Source organism: Terrapene carolina, unplaced genomic scaffold (genome assembly GCF_002925995.2).
Source record: "Terrapene carolina triunguis isolate 2854851 unplaced genomic scaffold, T_m_triunguis-2.0 Scaffold247, whole genome shotgun sequence".
NCBI lineage: Eukaryota > Metazoa > Chordata > Testudines > Emydidae > Terrapene > Terrapene triunguis.
The window spans coordinates 10,898,977-10,919,299 of NW_020664598.1; the positions used below are offsets into that span (position 1 = coordinate 10,898,977).

Sequence of the window (20,323 nt, forward strand, 5' to 3'; positions counted from 1 at the left end):
AGTTGCAAATAACTACGGCTAAAATGTATGCCATTTAGATGCATCTGATAATGCTGAAGTACCATCTAATTTGCAAGCAACAAGCGTTACTTACAAATTATGCGTGCAAAACTAGAAGCCAGGCCTTAGAAGGAAACTCAAGCTATATATATTTTCAGTAACAGCTGAAATGGAAGCTTCACCCCTGAATCTGTACCCAAAGAGATAATGATATTTGGAATTGGTGGGCAGAGTTTGTTATAAAAGATGAAGCAGGGGAGGAAGGAAGAGAAAATCCAGTAGCTTTTTTTTAAAAAACAAAAAAAGCTTGGACTAGTCAGGCACTGAGCTCCATTGACTTCTCTTCACCGTGTCAAACACCATATATTATAGTAACAGCAGCAGTGAGTTGCTGGATGGTTAATTTTTAATCAGTCTTGATTTGAAAATTTTATTTTAGGCACAGACTGGAAATCTGATTAATTTTATAGCAATTCTCAGCAGTTTGAGATTTTAGAAACAATGTAAACTTAAGAAAATTAGTCATTTTTCCTCTTGTGTGAAGTGAAACAGCTCTTAGAATTCTAATAGTGAGTGCTTTTAATTCTGGTACATAGACTGACTACAAATCTAAAGTTATCTTTTTTCAATCAAGGAGAATCTAGTGTATGGCAGAAAATCAGTTTCAGACTGATGAATCCATGATCAAAAGTAATAATTGCAACGTCTAGAATACAATGGAGGAATTTTATGCTTCATGATACAAGCATAAATCACAATAGACTCTGCACAACTTCATATTTAAGTAATCGTATTTGTTATCTGAGCAAATTACGGAGCTTTTCATTGACTTTTCTTGAAAAGCTTTATCTGTATTCCTGAAAAGGGGATCTATTTCATTCATTATTCCCCTAACTGCTTCTCCTCTTCTGCTTGAACTACTAGTCAGTCAGTATGGTTTTGAACCTGTTCAGGAGCTTGAAGTGATGAAATTCTGAAGACATGTATGCGAAGGTGAGCAGCAATCTGCATGCATACACCAGTGGAGTATCTCAGCAAATCAAACAAAGATATGACCTAAAAATAAACAAAAACAAATTTATGTTACAAAAAAAAGCTTTGAAACCAGAAGGTCTACCCTATAGCTCTGCCCTCATGTTCATTTATTTTAAGAATATCTTTGTTTATCCCATCTAGTTTTAAAAAGGTATTTAAGTGATTAAATTTATACTCAGCTAACTTAAAAGCCATCTTATTTTACAAGTTTTTAACTTCAATTTGACTTTTTAAATCCATTATTGCAAATTAACCATGTATTTGTATTTCCACTGCTAACAAAGCTTTCGATTTGCATGAATGATTAAATTACTCTGCTAAATTCAGGTTAACATTTACATCAAAGCAAAAGCCTGAATTCATGGCATGAGTCTCCATGATTTTCTTTTGTCCTAAACTTCAGCCCCATGTATTGTAGAGAATAGCTACCACTGTATTGGGTGCCAAGAAAGGAGAAACAACTAGTTTAAATGATGGCATGGGAAAAGAGGGACTGAGTTTTCAACCTGCCCCTTATATAGGCCTCCATATGAAAATACATATTTAACACTGTTTCAGTGGATTTGTAAATTAAAGTTTAAAACAAATGCTTACCAACGCTATCCATAGAACAATATATTCATCAATAAAACTGTTGAAGTACTGGTCCAAAAATAGAAGACCTGGCCCAATAAATGCAGTATCTTGAAGATAGATCTCGCTTTTTGTCATGTGGGCCACCTACATAAAAAGATTCAATATAGCTACAAAGCTTGACATTTGGCATCAATGAAAAATTTACTTTGAGAATATGAACTATTATGGTAACAAATATTTAAATTAAGGAACAGTACAAATAAATAATACTCTTAAAAAGGACAGTCAACCTGTTCAACTGACTAATAAAAAAACTGGGGGTTTTAATAAGGACATTTTCTATTTAAAGTTACTTTAAGCTCTGCTACTATTTAGCAAGGTCTTTTGGGTGAGCCCAAGAGCACCACCACTAAATCTGCTTTTGGCTCTCGCTGTCTCCTCTGCCTCTCTAATACATGCCTACTTGCTGCTCAATTAGTTTCAGCATTGCTGTTACCCCTAGAACCCCTTTACACTAAAGAAGTATTAGTATGCAAGTTTCTCCCCTCACCACCCATAACAAAGAAAGTGATGTCACCATGAAGCTCATGTGACTAGACAACAAAACAGTGACACTGACTGATCATATATGTTACTGCTGTCAATGTGTTAGCTACAAAGACTCCCATGAAGTAGAAAAAGCTGCCTTTGGATCCAGTCCAGCTATGTAACAACTGCACATATAGCTCTTCCTCCCAAAGGCCTTCTCCCCTTCTGACTGGTAACTAGCTGTGTTTACAAGTTCTTGTACACCTTCAAAACAGTCTTACTGAGCCTTCTGGATCCAGTCCTTCCTTGTTACTCTGCTCTGTATACTCTGCTCTTGTGAAGTCTAAGCAGTGAGTCTGTGCCATGCTTGCTGTAAGCCAAGTAGTTGCTTCTCAACTCGAACCTAATACTTTGCTATTTAGCTATACAGAGAAGGTTTGTTAAGACACCTGGAATAGTCTGTACCCATACAAAAAGAGAGTCACAAGTCCTCCAATATTTATATCCAGAATAGTGCTAACGAGCTTGTCGATTTTATGGTTTCCTGTCTGGGTAAGGCAGACCTCGGTCTGGTGAGTCCTGCCCTCTTACGAATGAAAAAAAAAAAAAATGTAGATAAACATAACACTGTACTTTCAGTTGTCTAGAAGAACTCTGTGTATGCCCTAGTCTAAAGATTAAAAAGTTAAGGCAGGAATGCCTTAACCACTGGGCTATAGGGTATTCTTGGACGGGTCTTGATGTCTCCTATTGAAGCTGTTCCACTTTGTACAAAATATTTGACTATTTAATTAAATAGTCAGTGGCACATGGCCTTGAATTTGAGTCTCCTGCATCACAGGTTAGTGCCCTAACCAGTGGGTTATGAAATTTCACTCTCCCCCTCTTTGGCCCAATGAATAATTTTATAAAAGTGAAACAGTTTCAACAAGAGAGACTGAGACACCCCCATAGCCCAGTAATTAAGGCACTCATCTGGGACATGGGAGAACCAAGTTCTGGATCAGGCAGAGTCATCACCACCTGCTCCTCAGGCTGTTTTGTGCAGGCCCCAATCCAGTTGCTATGTTCTAAGGAGACCTCTGAGCACATCTCCTGGATTGGATCCCACAGAAGAGATAGTGGGTAAATATCTAGTTTGTGAACCCTGCTGGGGCACAGGTGAAAGTTAGATACTAAGCTGCACACTGCTGGCAGGACTGAGGTGGCAGCCTCCATTTCCCTCCAGTGGAAGTTAGGCACCTAGGGAACTTTACCAGTGGGAAGTTAGGAGCCTAGGGAGTTTAGGCACCTTGGGTTTTGAGGATTAAATTTTGAACGTGGCCACCTCAAGTGGCAGTTAGGTCCCCCTGGTGAATTCCAGCCAGTCTCTGACAGGCCCAGGTTAGTTGTTGTAGTAGTAGAGGTTCTGCAATAACCAACAGGGTATATTAGCAGAGTTGAGTGGGAGAGCTTACAAAATTCCTCACTGTCATAAGTACCAAATACACACATCCAACAACAAAAACAAGATTCCTTACCACCAATTTTTGTGTGATCTTAGCACTCACAAATCCAAATGTTAAGACATAGAGGCAAGGGTGCTTTTCAAACAGCTGAGTTGTAGATTTTTTATAGATCATTATTGCCAAAGTGATGACTAGTCCTATATGGAGGCCTGGTGAAAGAACACTAGTGCCCTGAAACACACAAAGCAGAAAATGTTTCTCATCATAACTTGAATCATACCATAAATTTTTAGGCCCAATTTTTAGGATTGCTGACCAACCACAACTTCCACTAAAAGCCAAATGAAGTCACATGTACTCAACATGTCTCGAAGAAAAAAAATCAGGTCCTGAGATGCTGTGCAGCAGGAACACTCGCACTGACTTTTCTTTCCCATTATAGTTTATAAACTCAAACCTCATTGCAGTTTCTCTGACAATACAAGACCCCTAATCAAGGGTATACCGAAAACATGACTTGGATTACCACTGGAGTTGAGTTCTTATTAGCTGTCTCATTCATATATATATTTAATGGCTTTACAGACAGCATTAAGGTATATCAAACAGTAGAATCAATGTATTAGATTGCTTAAATACTCAATCAGTAAGATGGTCAGACGTACTTTTTTGTAATGTAAGAATTTAACATACGAACCAGACAACACAGTAACCCCCCTTTCTTCCCCACCCCAATATTAGAATACAGTTTAAATTCTAAAAGAGCTTACTGCGATTGTAGATCCATTTTTGCCAACTCCACCACCAAAGATGACATGGAAATAGTTGGAACAGGAAAATAATGCTCCACCCACTATTCCAAGAACAGGGAAAGTCTTCAATTTTAGGTCTATCAAAGGGATCTTGCAAGAAAAATGTTTAAAAAAAAATTAAAGGACATCATTCCTTGGAAAAAGTATTGCTTCATTTTAACTATCCCTTTTCCTTGAAACTTATACTCAAATCAACAATTTCAGAGTACAGTCCTGCCCTTAAGACGATAGAATACCTTTTTTTTGTGGGGGGGGGGGGGGGGGGGGGGAGAATGTTTAAATCCTGGAGATGTAGGAGGTTAAATTCTGCTCTTGAAATTCAGCTGTTTTTGCAACACCATTAAAAAGCTCTTTTTATACTTTTGCTACCTATTTCAAATTTGATTCAACAGAAATCTGTGTCAGAGGAAAAAGGATAGTTCTTTCTAAATTCATTGGTCAGCACAATGGAGCACCACAGGAAATGTAAACTCCATCTGCCTGCTTTGTGATTATGTTACATAATATGCCATATGATGTATCTTTGCATTATGTATATTATCCAGATATAGATTTAACAAAATATTTACCTTTTATAGAGTCAAATGCAGTTTCAAGAAAACTTCCAAGGCAGCAAAGGGTTAAAAAAAGAGTAGCAATAAATTTTCTGAAACCACGGACTACATATTTTTGGAGACAGACTTGTTTTTTCTTTAACATTAAAATCTAAAGCAGAGACCCCTGCATCTCAAAACAATCCACCAATTAACACAAAAAGAATATATAGTCAATTAGCCAAGTTTGTGAAGTCTAAAGATCCCACTTATGGTTTGCATTTCAATCTTAATAGTTTCAGAATCAGAACAAAAGCTATTTGGGGAGAAGAAAACCAAACTGTTTAAGACAACATTTCCCTCTAAAAACTTGCCATTTCATAATTGCCAGATTGATGAAGGAGTCAGATACAATAAAACATTACCAAAATAATCTAGACTGCAAAATTAACTTGATGTTGCAGGATATTAATATCTATTCCAATCAACTAGTACTGTGTATTATACAGATGAAAACACCACCAGGAGCAGGAACTACAGTATACAGCAGGCTTCACTGAAATTGTTTCCAACTTTTAAAAATATTTGCATTCAATCCTATATGGTCCTATTCTACATGAAATATATGAGCTGTTCCCCCTTCCCTCAAGTAGACTGGAAATATTTTTTAAATATACTGATGCCAGAACACTGCTGGGTAGACATTTTAAAGTTACGGGGCCAGATCAGCTCTTACACCAGTGTAAATCCAGTGCAGCTCTATTAATTTTAACAGTTACTCCATATTTACATCAGCATAAAGCAAAATTTAGCCCATTGGATTTGTAGATTTCAATGGACAGTTTGTTTTACAAATGAGAACAGTCTACTTTAAAAATTATAATTTTGAGCAGAAATTTATGGTACAGGAATAATTAAATATAAAAATTGGATGTAATAAACTATTACATATGAAAAATATAGACTGTGGATAAGATTCCTTTGAACTATAATCAAAATGTATTTTCCAGGCTTAAAGTTAATATATGGCAGATGGGGTCTTTTTCCTCTGTGTAGCTCTAAATTCATGCATAAGAAACCACACCATCACATCCAAGCCATACAGTACTGAACTACATGGAAACAAGCACCCTATAATAAGTATATAAAGCAACTTATGTATTAAAATTGAAATAAAAAATAAGATTTAACAAATACAGCAAACTGAACACAGAAGATTTGAAAAGCAGTTACTAAACATCAATACACCTGCACATGACAGCTTCAGATAAAACTGAGAAAGTCTGAATGCTTGATACACTTACCTTATAGTCCCACATAGTAGTTCCACCAAATGCAGACATCAAGAAGAGGATTATTATGGCTATCTGAACTTCAGTTACATCAACCCTAGAAAGAAAAGAGGAAGCAGGCTTAGTTCATACATCTGTTTGTTGAGGGGAGAGAATGGGAATAAATGATTAGGTAATTAAAATGTATCCATTCAGGACATGCCATGTATATAAAATACATGATTTCTGTGACCACAAAATTCTACATACCAACTACAGCAAAAACATACTTTGCTAAATACCTGTATATCGTTTATAGTTATGCACAGAAAACTCGGGAGGTTTTTTTTAGTACTGTATAGCTATTTAGGAAATTTTAACACGCTTACAAATCAGTCAAATATTAAGCAAAACGATAATTACAACAGTGAGCTTTTAAGAAAAAACAAACAATACTATCATCATCAGATCTCTCTATTTAACAGGGTTTTATTCATATTGCAGAGTGAGTCTTTATACCATCCAGGGGCTGTTTTATTCATTGACTATTCATTTATCAAACAGTGTGATTATCAAACATCAATATTCACTAAAATTAGACAGGGGTGCTGGTTATTTTTGCAGGCAAATGTACTTTGAGTATTGAATAAATGGCAGCCAAATATCGAACATCTGTTTGTCATGTGTATTTTGCTAGATATGAAATTGATGCATTGATTTTTCCATAACCTCCCTCCGTTGGTCCCGGGACATCTACACGGAACACATCACCGGCCACCGCCAATACCAGGAGTGAGCCGATTGGACCTCGCCCACCTGCAAGGGAGAAGGACTCGCTAACCCTCCCCCCACACCACTGGGCCCTATCCCCTGAGCCCCGAACCCACCCAACCTCACCGGCCACTTCCAATTCCGAGAGCGAGCCGGGGAGACCTCACCCACCTACAAGGGGGAAGGGACCTTACCCCCTGAGCCCCAACCCCACCCAACCGCACCGGCCACTTCCAATGCTGAGAATGAGCCAGGGAGACTTCGCCCACCCACAAGGGGGAAGGGACCCTTAAACCCCCTCTTACGGGACCGTACCCCCGGAGCCCCGAACCCACCCAACCTCACCGGCCACCGCCAATTCCGTGAGTGAGCCGGGGAGACCTCGCCCACCCGCAAAGGGGAAGGGACCCATATCCCCCCCCCCCCCCCCCCAGCCCCCAACCACCCCAACCCCACCGGCCACCGCTGATAACGAGAGTGAGCCAAGGGGACCTCGCCCACCCGCAAGGGGAAAGGGGCCTATATACCCCCCCCCCGATGGGCCTTATCCCTTGAACCCTGAACCCACCCAACCTCCCCGGCCACCGCCAATGCCAAGAGTGAGCCGGGGAGACCTCGCCCACCCGCAAGGGGGAAGGGACCTATTAACCCCCCCCTGCTGGGCCTTTTTCCCTGAACCCCGAACCTACCCAACCTAACTGAATCCCACCACATGAGGGTCACCCCATCACCATTACCCAGCCCACCTACTTGTACCCAGGACTATTTATACCCCCTATGTGGATGATTGACCCTCACCGCTTACCAACTGTGTCTTAATCTCGCCCACCGCCCACCCCCCCATTGGAGACACTACAGTCTGTATGTATTATGTGTGCTGCCAACCCTGACATAACAACATCCTCCCCATACTCTGTATGTTCCCCCAATGATCGACAACTGACTCTTCAAATCTTTTGTACCGTTTATTTAAAAAAAAAATACTAGTGGCTACTAGTGGCTAAGGGCACGTCTTCACTACCCACCGAATCGGCGGGTAGCAATCGATCTATTGGGGATCGACTTATCGCGTCTAGTGAAGATGCGATAAAATCGATCCCTGATGGCTCTTCCATCGACTCCGGAAATCCACCTCGGCAAGAGGCAGAAGCGGAGTCGACGGCGGCGTGGCAGCGGTCGACTCGCCACCGTCCTCACAGCCAGGTAAGTCGACCTAAAATACGCCACTTCAGCTACGCTATTCACGTAGCTGAAGTTGCGTATCTTAGGTCGACACCCCCCCCCCCCATAGTGTAGACCTAGCCTAAGATTCTTCATTTCCTTTTATGTGACCATTTCTGCTAGGAAGCCCTAGGAGGACTGCTGGATATGTATTACCAAAGAATTTGCAATATTTGGTGACTAATCACATCCCAATATTCTCTAATGACTGGACATGTCCACTATATATGCATATAATCCCCTCTTTTATCACAATTTCTCCAACATTTATCCCTCATTCAAATCTATCATGTTTGTTAAGTACCATCTGACTCGTATAAAGTACCATTTTAAATTGTATCTTAAAGAAAATCTCTCTTACGAGACTGAGATTGCGTGTCCACTTTTCCAGAGGAAAGCCATTCCCCTGGGGTAATTCGTCTATCCAAATCCTTCTCCCACCACATCATATACAGACATCTCTGCAAAAAACTTTCCTAACAAATTTATATCTTTTTTAATGTATTTATTTATTTATTTATTGTTTCCAACCTTCCAAAAGCCATTACTTCTATTAAGTTAGTTTCTGTGTTAAAAAAACTGTTTACTAACCTTCCGCAACTGTTGTTCTTCGAGATGTATTGCTCATGTCCATTCCATGCTTGGTGTGTGTGCACACCATGTGCACAGTTTCCAGAGATCTTTTCCCTTAGTGGTATCTGTAGGGCTGACCCTAGTGCCCCGTGGACCTCATGCACATGCGGTGGTACAAGGGGGATCACCTGCTCCGCACCCTCATTTCCTTCTTGCTGGTAACTCCGACAGAGGAGTAGGAGGGCGGGTCATGGAACGGACATGAGCAACACATCTTGAGGAAAAACAGTTACGAAAGGTTAGTAACCATTTTTTCTTCAAGTGCTTGCTCATGTCGATTCCATGCTAGGTGACAAGCAATATCCCTGGAGATGGGCTCCGAGTTCATGGATGGGCTGATTGCAACACTGCTCTCCTGAAACTGGCATTGTCACAGGTCTGTTGGGTGATGGCATAGTGGGACATGAAGGTATGAACTCACACCCATGTAATGGCCCTGCTGATGTTCTGAACTGATAACTGTGCAAGGAATGCTGCTGCTGAAGCCTGGGCTCTTGTGGAATGAGCCTTCACGATGGCCAGAGGCAGAACCTTCACCTGCTTGTAGCAAGCCTGGATGTAGGCAGTTATCCGGGACGAGATTCTTTCGGACAACACTGATAGTCCTTTCTCCTGTCCGCCATAGCTACAAAAAGCTGCATAGACTTGTGGAAGGGCTTAGACCAGGGGTCTCAAACACGGGGCCCGCGAGGTTATTTTCTGTGGCCCACGAGCTCCTCGCGGCCCCCCCCCCTCCCCTAGCATTTACCTAGAGCGGCTCCGGCCCGACACGCACCGGGGGCAGAGCAGGCTCGCCTGCCGGCCCTGCCGCCGCACCGCTCTGGAAAGCGGCCGGAACTTGGGGAAGGGTGGGCACATTGGTGTGTGTTGATGTTGCTTCAGGCACCGCCCCCAGCAGCTCCCATTGGCCGCAGTTCCCCGTTCCCAGCCAATGGGAGATGCTGGGGGCGGTGCCTGAAGCAACAGCAATACACACATCCCGGAGCAGCGTGGGAGCAGGGCAGGTAGGCAGGGAGCCTGCCCTGCCCCCGGTGTGCGCTGGGCCAGAGCCCGCCCCCCCGAACCTCTCCTGCAGCCGAACCCCCTGCCCTGAGCCCCTTGCTGCACCCTGCACCCTGACCCCTTGCCACACCCCTCCTGCACCCCGATCCCTGCCGCACCCCACACCCCTCCTGCACCCCAACCCCCTTCCCTGAGCTGCCTGCCACACCCTGCACTCCGACCCTCTGCCCTGAACCCCCGCCGCACCCCTCCTGCACCCCAACCCACTGCCCTGAGCCCACGCCGCACCCCTCCTGCATTCCGATCCCCTGCCCTGACTCCCTGCCACACCCCTTACCCCTCCTGCACCCCACACCCCAACCCACTGCCCTGAGCCCCCTTCTGCACCCCTCATCCCCTGCAGCACCCCTCACCCCAACTCCCTGCCCTGAGCCCCTGCCACACCCCACACCCCTCCTGCACCCCCTGGGGGCAGGGAGGGGGCGGAGTTGGGGTGGGGATTTCGGGGAAGGGGTTGGAATGGGGGCAGGGAAGGGGTAGGAAGAGGCAAGGCAGGGGCGTGGCCTCATGGAAGGGGTGGAGTGGGGGCAGGGCCGAGGGCGGGGGGGAGGAGGTGTCAGTAATGCGGCCCTCGGGCCAATGTACTAGTCCTCATGCGGCCCTCGTGGTCCTTTGAGTTTAAGACCCCTAGCTTAGACCTTTTGATAAAAAAGGCCATGGCCTGCTTAACATCTAATGTGCGTAGCCAACATTCTTCATTGGTGCTGTGAGGCTTTGGAAAGACGACAGACAGAAAAATGTCCTGGTTGTTATGGAACTGTAACACCACCTTTGGGAGGAAGGCCGGGTGGGGGGTGTAGTTGGACCTTGCTCTTGACGAACACCGTACGGGGGGGGGAGAGTCCTACTGTCAGGGCTTTAATCTTGGAGACGCTTCTGGCCGTTATAATCGCCACCAGGAAGGTGACCTTCCACCAGAGGAGCAGTAAGGAACAAGATGCCAACAGCTTGAAGGAGAGACCCCATGAGCTTTGACAGGACCAGGTTTAAGTTCCATGGGGGAATCGGGTCACAAGCCTGTGAGGAGAATCTTTCCAAACCTTTGAGGAACCTGATCATCGTCTCGTGGAAGAAGACTGATCTGCCCTAGACTGGAGGATGGAAGGCTGAGATGGCTGCAAAGTGAACTTTGACCCATGGCAGAGCTACACCCAGATGCTTCAGGTGGAGCAAATAGTCCAAGATGGACTGCAGGGAAGACTCCATTCAGAGGCTTAACAAGTGAAATGTTTCCACTTAACCAAGTAGGTAGCCTGGGTGGAGGGTTTCCTGCTACCTAGCAAGACTTGCTGAACCTGATCTGAGCAGGTCTGCTTCTCAGGGTTCGGCCATGCATAAACCACTCTGTCAGGTATAGCGAGGGTCCAGTGAAGCAACCGGCCGCGGTCTTGCAAAATCAAGTCCAGACAGGGTAGGAGCTCTAGTGGAGTTGCTACCGAGAGGTCCAAAAGCATGCTGAACCAGTGCTGGCGTGGCCACGCCGGAGCTATCATGATAACCTTCGCCTTGTCCCTCTTGATCTTTAGGAGCACCTTGTGTACCAAGGGAATCAGTGGGAAAGTATGCAGCAGTCCATCTGCCCAGGAGACAGGAACGCGTCAGACAGGGAGCCGTTGCTGAGCCCGGACATCAAACAGAACCCAGTGGCATTTCCTGTTCTGTCTGGTGTTGACCAGGTTCACCTTGGGAGTCCCCCCCTTCTGGAAGATAATTCTGGCGACGTCGGGTGAAGAGACCACTTGTGGTGAGGTGATCCACCAACGCATTCCAGTCTACTAGGAGGTGTGCCACCTCGAGGCAAACAGTGTGGTTCACACTGGAGGGCTTCTTGACACAGGTCTGAGCGAGCTCCCCCTTGTCTGTGGACGTAAAATATCGAGGCTCCATTGTCCGTCAAGACCTGCATGACCTTGCTGAGAGCTGGGGAAGAATCACCTGGCAGGCCAAGTGCATCACCCTGAGTTCCCTGACATTTATGTGCAGGGAGAGTTCTTCTGAGACCAGAGACCCTGGGTTCCAAGTCTACTGAGGTGGGCTCCCCACCCCAGGTTTGATGCGTGCGAAACCAAGATTACTGTCTGGGACGGGGCAGCGAAGGGCATCCCTTTCGTCATTGAACTTTTGTCATTCGTCTCTGCCCACCAAATCAGAGAAGCTAAGACAGTTGGCGGAATCATGAGAACTGAGTCCAAGTTGTGTTTGCCTGGGAGTAGACTGATGCCAGCCACGTGTACTACACCACATAGGTACATGCTGCCATGTGACCTAACAGCTTGAGGCACACCCAGGTGGTCATAAGTGGGTGATTTTTGACACAGGCGATAAGATCTGACAGTTTGGAACCAGGCCTCCAGCAGGTAGGCCTTGGCCCGAATGGAGTCAAGCACTGCCCCTATGAACTCTTTTCTGTGCACCGGGACTAGTGTCGATTTCTGTTAGTTTATTAACAGGCCCAGTGTCCAACAAGTGGCCCATACTATGCCAATGCTGGGCTGAACCTGAGCTTACGAGTGGCCTTTGATCAGCCAACTGTCAAGGTACAGGTTGATTTGTACACCTTGACATCTCTGGCAGGCTGCAAACACCACCATATGCTTTGTTAAAATCCATGAGGCTGAAGGAAGCGCAGTGAACTGGTAGTGGCATTGGCCCACCACGAACCAGAGGAATCTCCTGTGTCTGTGGAAGGTGGAAATAAGTGTCCTTTAAATCAAGGGCAGTGTACCAATCTTCTGGATCCAGGGAGGGAATGATTGAGGTTCTGCATGGTCTCCCTGGCCTCCATTTCTTGAGATATTTGTTGAGGTGACAGGTCCAGAATGGGCCACAGGGCCCCTTTACCTTTGCAGATTAGGAAATATTGGGAGTAAAACCCCTTGCCTCTCAAACCTTAAGGAATTTCCTCTACGGCCCCCACATGTAGGAGGGCTTGCACCTCCTAGATGAGAAGTTGCTTGTGAGAAGTGTCCGTGAAGAGGCATGGGGTTGGGGAGTGGGAGGGAGGGATGAAAACTCAGGGTGTACTCAACTGTGTCAGTCCTGAGCACCCAACGGTCCGATGTTATGCAGGATCACACAGTGCAGAAGGGCGATAGACGGTCTAAAACCAAAAAGGGGAATGGATTCTGAATCAAATCTAGCATGCCATCCTCGGGTGTACCCTCAAAAGGCCTGTCGACTCACTGGGGTATCTACTGAGGCTGAGGTAGAAAGTAGAAGCTGACAGCTCTTATAGCCCTTCCCTCTTAAAGGATTCCTGTCTGGGAGGCCCCATAAATCTGGGAGGCTGTTGAGGCCTGAAATGCTTCCTGGGGGCCAGGAGCTTGTCCAGACCTAGAGAGTGGAGCATGGCTCTTGAGTCTTTGAGGCAGTGCAGTTGTGGAGTCCGTCTGCGCGGAGATCAGAGAGGTACCCTCAAAGGGGAGGTCCTGGACTAACTGCTGCACTTTGTGCCAAAGGCCTGGTGACTGGAGCCTCATGGTGACCTCCGATGCCATCGTTCTGACTGCAGAGTCAGCCACATCCAGAGCTGCGTGGAGGGAGGCCCTGGCCACTGTCTTGCCTTCCTCCAGGATGGCCATGAACTCCTGCAGCAGGATGTCCTTGAACTTGGCCATTGAGTCCCACAGGTTAAAATCGTACTTCCCCAGCAGTGTCTGCTGATTAGAGATACGGAGCTGGAGGTTGCCCGTGGAATAAACCGTTCTTCCGATCAGATATAGTGTCTTAGCCTCTTTATTCTTTGGGGGTGGTGATGGACTGACCTTGTCTGTCCCTCTCGTTTACAGCTGACACCACCAGGGACCTTGGGGGGGCGGGGGTGGGGGGATGTGAATACATGTACTCAAACCTATTGGCTGGTAGGGGGGGACAGAGAGGAAGGGATCTGTCAGAGCCCTGACTGGTCCCAACACCACCTCATTGACTTGGAGGGCCACGCTGGAGGAAGCCGCTGTGGCCAGGATATCAATCAGGCTGTGCATGGACTCATTTAGCTCCTTTACTTCCAGCCCCAACTTTGTGGTGACTCATTACAGGAGCTCCTGAGGGGCCCTGAAATCATCTGGCAGGAGTGGATTAGAATGGCCTGCTATGCCTCATCTGGGGACGAAGAGGCGGCGGCTAACGCCATAGGCGGGGCTGGTCCTTCCTTCTCCATCTGTACCATCTCCACTGCGGCCATTTCAGCGACCTTGGTGCCGGAGTCAGGGTCTGGTGCCAGTCAGGATGATGCAGTGGCTTGTCTTTTGGACATGACGGAGTCTGACTGCTGGGAAGGGGGGCCCGGAGCCAGGGGAAACCCCCACGGATTTCAATACTGCCACTGCATGGGCCAGTGTCCTGGTGGCCAAGCACTGGCTGCAGGGCCAGTACTGAAGTCTGGTGCATAAGTCAGGTACCAGCACAGGTGCTGACTTTGTCCTTTCCCAGGGGGTGCTCAACGCCTGCTCCACCCCAGGCCCCGCCCCCACTCCACCTCTTCCCTGCCCCTTCCTGCCTCCACCCCATTCCGCCCCCTCCCACGAGCACACCCTGCCCTCACTCCTCCACCTACCCCCCTCCCCCAGCACCTCCTTTATGTCGCAGCGGGTGGGAGGCTCTGGGAGGAGCGGATAGGGGGGCTGCACCCGGAGCACATACAGAGTCCACACCTATGGGTACCAGTACTACTTTGGAGGGTGAAGGATCCCATCTCAGACTCTGAAGAGGATTCATCTCTTAGAGACCATGGAGGACCTGTACCCGGTTCTGCCTCCAGGCAGTGCTAGGGGATCGGTGACTGACATCAGGTCAGGGACAGTTACCGCAGGGCCATGGAGGGCTTTCTTCTGGAAGGCACCACTATGGCTGGTGTTGCAAAGGAGCTCTCCACCCCTTATGCCCTTCAGTCAAAGGTAGCCCTGGCTGGCACAGGATCTTGGGGGGTGGGTGGTATTGGGAGGGACATCAAGTCCTTTGCAGCCTAGAAAGTCTCCGGAGTTGAGGGGGTCCACAAGTGCAAGGTACCACAACCGCTCCCTGGAGTTGGGTCCTGAACCGGGCTCGGTGCTTAAGCGGAGTTGCCAGAGCCAACCGTGGCTCTAGGGAGGACGAGTGGCCCGGCGTGGGTCTCACTACATCAGTTGCTCCACTCTGGCACCGGAGAACACCAGCTCTCAGCGCGCTGTTTCCTGTGCTTCTTCCCCAGCATTGGGGATGGAGAACAATGCCGGGAAGATCACGGTGCCGGTGGAGCACTTTGCATGGAGGCTGAAGTGCTCAGCCCTGATTTGGAGCAAGATGGCTCAGAGGATGGTCTTGAGGGCTGCCTCCATTAATAGAGCCTTCAAGTGAATATCTGTCTTTCTGAGTCTGCAGTTTGAAGCCCCTGCAGATCTTACACTTTTCCTTAACGTGAGCTTCCCTGAGCACTTTAGACAGGCCAAATGCAGATTACTCACAGGCAAGGGCTTGCCGCAGGAGGTACATGGCATGCACAGCCCCTGGGATGATGTCCCTCTACAACTGGGACTGCTATCTATACTATGTGCACTAAGACTAACTGGTAACTAAATTTGCTAACTACAAAAACTATACACAATAGAGATCAGAGTCTAAACCAGTGTTAGGGAAGCCTTGCAAGAGCAAGAAGATCATTCCAAGCAACCATCATGGGCAGTAAAAAGGAACGGAGAGGTTGCAGAGCTGGCGGTGCCCTTTATACCAGCACATGTACATGGGGTTCCAGGGGGCACTATGGCCGGCCCTACAGATACCACCGAGGGAAAAAAAATCTCTGGCAACTGTGCACGTGGTATGCACACACCTAGCATGGAATCAACATGAGCAAGCACTCAAAGAAGAATAACTTCTAGAAAATTGAGAAACAGTGCCTAACTTGAAGGTATTGGTACCAGTTGGAGAGTTGGCCAGTTAGTTTTGATTTCGAAATAAGTTCCTTCAGTGAACAGCTGGCCAACAGTATGCATTCCAAGGGTCTTCCAATCTTTAAAACTCTGTTTTTTTTATTTAGCTTAAAATTTGGACCATTTGCAATGGGTGTCACTGAGAAGGGAAGAGAGTTTCTCTCTAGTTCTACCCAAAACCCATAAAGTAGCCTTTAATAGAGCATGTGTATAAATTTCTGGATGGCATGATTTTTTAAAAATTAATCTATAGTAAACTAGCAATGTTTACACTGCCAAAGTTTGTACAGACCTGTCCAAAGTTATCTGTTCTCACTGTCTTTTCTTATTTGAATGAAGAGAAGTTTTAATTTGGAGATAACATTTGAACGTATACAACAAACTATTGAAATAATGTCAACAATTCTTTATCAGGAGGACAGAGTTATAAAATGTAATGATCTTCTGAACATTGCTTTTGCCATTCAAGGCTCCTTAGGGTTTGGACCAGATCTTTGTATTGAATACCCTGCCAAACAAGGGTGCTAGTTAAGACAGAGAGCAGACATGCCAATTAAACACTAAAGTACACCAGACTTAAAACCCTATTTACAAGGCAATACCCACTCACCCTTTAAAACCTAAAAAGAACCTAAAACCACATAGGCCCTGAACATACAGCAAAGTCAACAATACATGTAGAATCAAAAAGATCAGAATGGGTTCCACCTTGCAAAGTCTGTGCTGCCAGCTTTTGCATTATACTTTATTTGTATAAAGAATACTGCTGTTTGAAGTAAATTTTTGTGACTCATGTAAAGGATTTTGTTACTGACACACACTTACTTGGGGAAATACCCTGTACCGTAACATATTTAAAGACTACTTCACTATTGTAAGTCATTATTGTAGCAAAGCCAATCTATCTTTTTGTGCCAAGAATTCTTAATAGACCCAGCAGGGGAAATGATATAATGTTTAAAGACTTGGGTTCATTGCCAACTCTGACCCTGTCTCAATGACTGACTTGAGGTATTCAACTCAACTCTCTCCCTGCATTTCGCCATCTGTAATAAATGCCTGTCTTTACAAAGTGCTTGAAGATCTTGTCTGAAAGCTACTAGCACTTACTGTATGTCAGTTATATAGCCAACAAAGCTTATGTGCACAGAACTTACACCATACACGTGAAGTTAAATTTAAAATGTTTAAGTAGACTCTAGTTCCTCTAGACTGCCAAACCGTGTTGTCTTGTGTATTCAGAGGACAAAACTATGAATAAAATAAATAATAATAATAATAATAATAATAAAAAAAGACAAGGATGTGCATCAGCACCATTTAAAAGGATCTCAGTTTTGCAACTTCCCATGAATGTCTGTCTGCTCTCCAGGGCATTGGTTGGCTCAGATCACTGGTAGAGAGATATAGTTTTACGTCTGTACCATGGATTCTAATCCAACCTAGGTTAGTAGTGTTCAAATGTCGTTCCCCATCTGATCATCATTTAATGCTATGAAGTGATCTAGTACATAGCTACCCACATCACACAGAAAAGTCACAGTCCTCACTGGCAGCCTCAGCAAAGGGACCCAAGAACAGAAGGGAGAGAAGATTAAATTATTTTCTCATTTTAGAGGGAAGATTACCAATTCAGGACTAAGGGACATTGGCAGAAAAACTTCCACTGCCACCATTTGTGCTGTACTGCTGTGGACAGAGCTACGCAGACTCCAGTATCTTCATTCAGACCCCTTTCACCAGCTCTGTACTTACAAGTTAAGAAAAATATAAGAGTTGCTCCCAGTTAAATAACCCAAAATTTGCAAAAAGAGAGACTCATTAAAATTGTAATATGAAAAAACTGACATTTAGCATTTTAATGCACTAACAACAGAAAGTAAGACGTTCTAAGGGGAAATGTATATTTAAATAATACAAAACATGCAGAATACCTAATAAATCCTTTTGGAGAGTGTCTGCTGTTACGTGCTTCAATATGTACTTATAAAATTGACTAATCTATGCAGGTACTTATAAGGTTCATCAATGTAGTATCCTAGCTAGGGCTGTCGATTAATTGCCGTTAACTCACACGATTAACTCAAAAAAATTAATCGCGATTAATCGCACTGTTAAACAATAGAATACCAATGGAAATTTATTAAATATTTTGGATGTTTTTCTACATTTTCAAATATATCTATTTCAATTACAACACAGAATACAAAGTGTACAGTGCTCACTTTATATTATTTTTTATTACAAATATTTGCGCTGTAAAAATGATAAGCAAAAGAAATAGTATTTTTAAATTCACGTAGTGTAGGGCAATCTCTATCATGAAAGTGCAACTTACAAATGTAGGTTTTTTTTGTTACATAATTGCACTCAAAAACAATGTAAAACTTAAGAGCCTGCAAGTCCACTCAGTCCTACATCTTTTTCAGCCAATCGCTCAGAGAAATAAGTTTGTTTACATTTACAGGAGGTAATGCTGCCCACTTCTTAATTACAATGTCACCTGAAAGTAAGAACAGGCATTCGCATGGCACTGTTGTAGCTGGCGTCGCAAGATATTTATGTGCGAGATGCGCTAAAGATTCATATGCTTCTTCATATGCTACCACCATTCCAGGGGACATGCATCCATGGTGATGACACTTGTTAAAAAAATAATGCGTTAATTAAATTTGTAACTGAATTCCTTGGAGGAGAATTGTATGTCTCCTTCTCTGTTTTACCCGCATTCTGCCATATATTTCATGTTATAGACGTCTCGGATGATGACCCAGCACATGTTGTTCGTTTTAAGAATACTTTCACTGCAAATTTGACAAAAAGCCAAGAAGATACCAATATGAAATTTCTAAAGATAGCTACAGCACTTGACCCAAAGTTTAAGACTCTAAAGTGCCTTCCAAAATCTGAGAGGGACGAGGTGTGGAGCTTGCTTTCAGAAGTCTGAAAAGAGCAACAGTCTGATGCGGAAACTACAGAATCCAAACCACCAAAAAAGAAAATCAGCCTTCTGCTGGTGGCATCTGACTCAGATGATGAAAATGAACATGCGTCGGTCTACACTGCTTTGGATGGTTATCAAACAGAACCCGTCATCAGCATGGACGCATGTCCCCTGGAATGGTGGTTGAAGCATGAAGGGACATATGGAGCTTTAGTGCATCTTGCATGTAAATATCTTGCAACACTAGCTACAACAGTGCCAGGCAAACACCTGTTCTCACCTTCAGGTGACACTGTAAACAAGAAGCTGGCAGCATTATCGTCTGCAAATGTAAACAAACTTGTTTGTCTGAGCAATTGGCTGAACAAGAAGTAGGACTGAGTGGACATAGTGTGGTCCTTATACTCTCGACTGTAAGGACTATACAAGGTTAACATCACTTCCAGGACTAGCCTCCCCAAAGTAGAAGGGCACAGGGCCATGTACCCCCTGGATAGGCTCAGTGAAGAGTAAATGCTGCACCCTCCTCAAACTATGGAGAAGTGAGGTGAAGTGCCCCCTGTGCTCCTGGAGCTCTGGGAAGCACTGTGCACCCCAATGACTAACAGTGACTTTATGAAGCCATTACTGTAAATAGAGTTTAATGTATTGCAAATCAATAGCAATTGTACAGAGGTCTCAGGGACATCTGTAAAAAGGAATGTCAGTTTTGATATGAATTTCAGGTCCTGGACCAGATATGAACTACAGATAAAACAGAGATTTTTTTTTTGGCGCGGGGTGGGGGGGGGGGGGGGGAGAAGAGGGAGGGAAGGGAAGGATGGGTGGAAGGTGAAATGAGATGTCAAAATTTGATGTGTCAAATCCAAAGATCAAATACGTACAGTTCTGAAAAGAGTTCTACTTACTTTCCAAACTTTAACATGCCCGATACATATGTCTGCCAGTGAGCACAATAAAACATGAACGTTCCCACAAAACAACAGAAAAACAGCCAGTCAGGGTTCGTTCCCAGTCGAACAGCTATGCAGGCTCCAATGGAAACAAAAACTGAAAGGCAGAGATAAGCATGGTCAGTCATAAATAATTATACTACCTGCAATGTTAAAGATAAACACTAGACAAAGTTTGACTGCAATAGCATCAATAGTATAGTGACATGTTGGACAGCATTTCCCAAACCTGAAGCTGAGCCCCCTTCTGGAAAAATGAAACCTATGGTGCACTTTACAGCCCCATAATGTGTCGTTAGAGGCTCACCCATCTTAATTTATACCTTTTCAGACCCCTGCCCCCCACCCCCACACAACCAGTGAGGCATGCCCACACGTTGGGTGACATTGTTATAGGGTAGTGATAGTGAGAGTTACAAATTACTGTAAAAATAGGTTTTACATTTTAGAATAAACTTTTTTCCTGAGGTCTATTTAAAAACAAAATCACACATCACACCATCATCAAGTGCAGACCAAATATAGAGAATCTCATCTCAGCATCTTCAGAGAATTGGAATATGGTGAAAACAGGGAGAAAATGAACTCTTGGATAACCTTACCTACAACATGCACAGTTCAGCACTTACT

The 20,323-nt window shown here is 44.9% G+C and overlaps 1 protein-coding gene across 1 annotated transcript in view; it reads right to left on the minus strand.

The window, feature by feature from the left end:
* CHPT1 (choline phosphotransferase 1) overlaps positions 1 to 20,323 on the minus strand; it is a 38,235-nt gene that overhangs the window by 3,510 nt on the left and 14,402 nt on the right. Inside the window, exons 3-8 of the mRNA XM_024208151.3 lie at positions 19,649 to 19,790; positions 6,237 to 6,321; positions 4,358 to 4,489; positions 3,660 to 3,818; positions 1,630 to 1,755; positions 946 to 1,056 (exon numbers count right to left, since the gene is read on the minus strand). Coding sequence (XP_024063919.2) covers positions 946 to 1,056; positions 1,630 to 1,755; positions 3,660 to 3,818; positions 4,358 to 4,489; positions 6,237 to 6,321; positions 19,649 to 19,790 — 755 coding nt within the window. The remainder of the gene's footprint in view (positions 1 to 945; positions 1,057 to 1,629; positions 1,756 to 3,659; positions 3,819 to 4,357; positions 4,490 to 6,236; positions 6,322 to 19,648; positions 19,791 to 20,323) is intronic.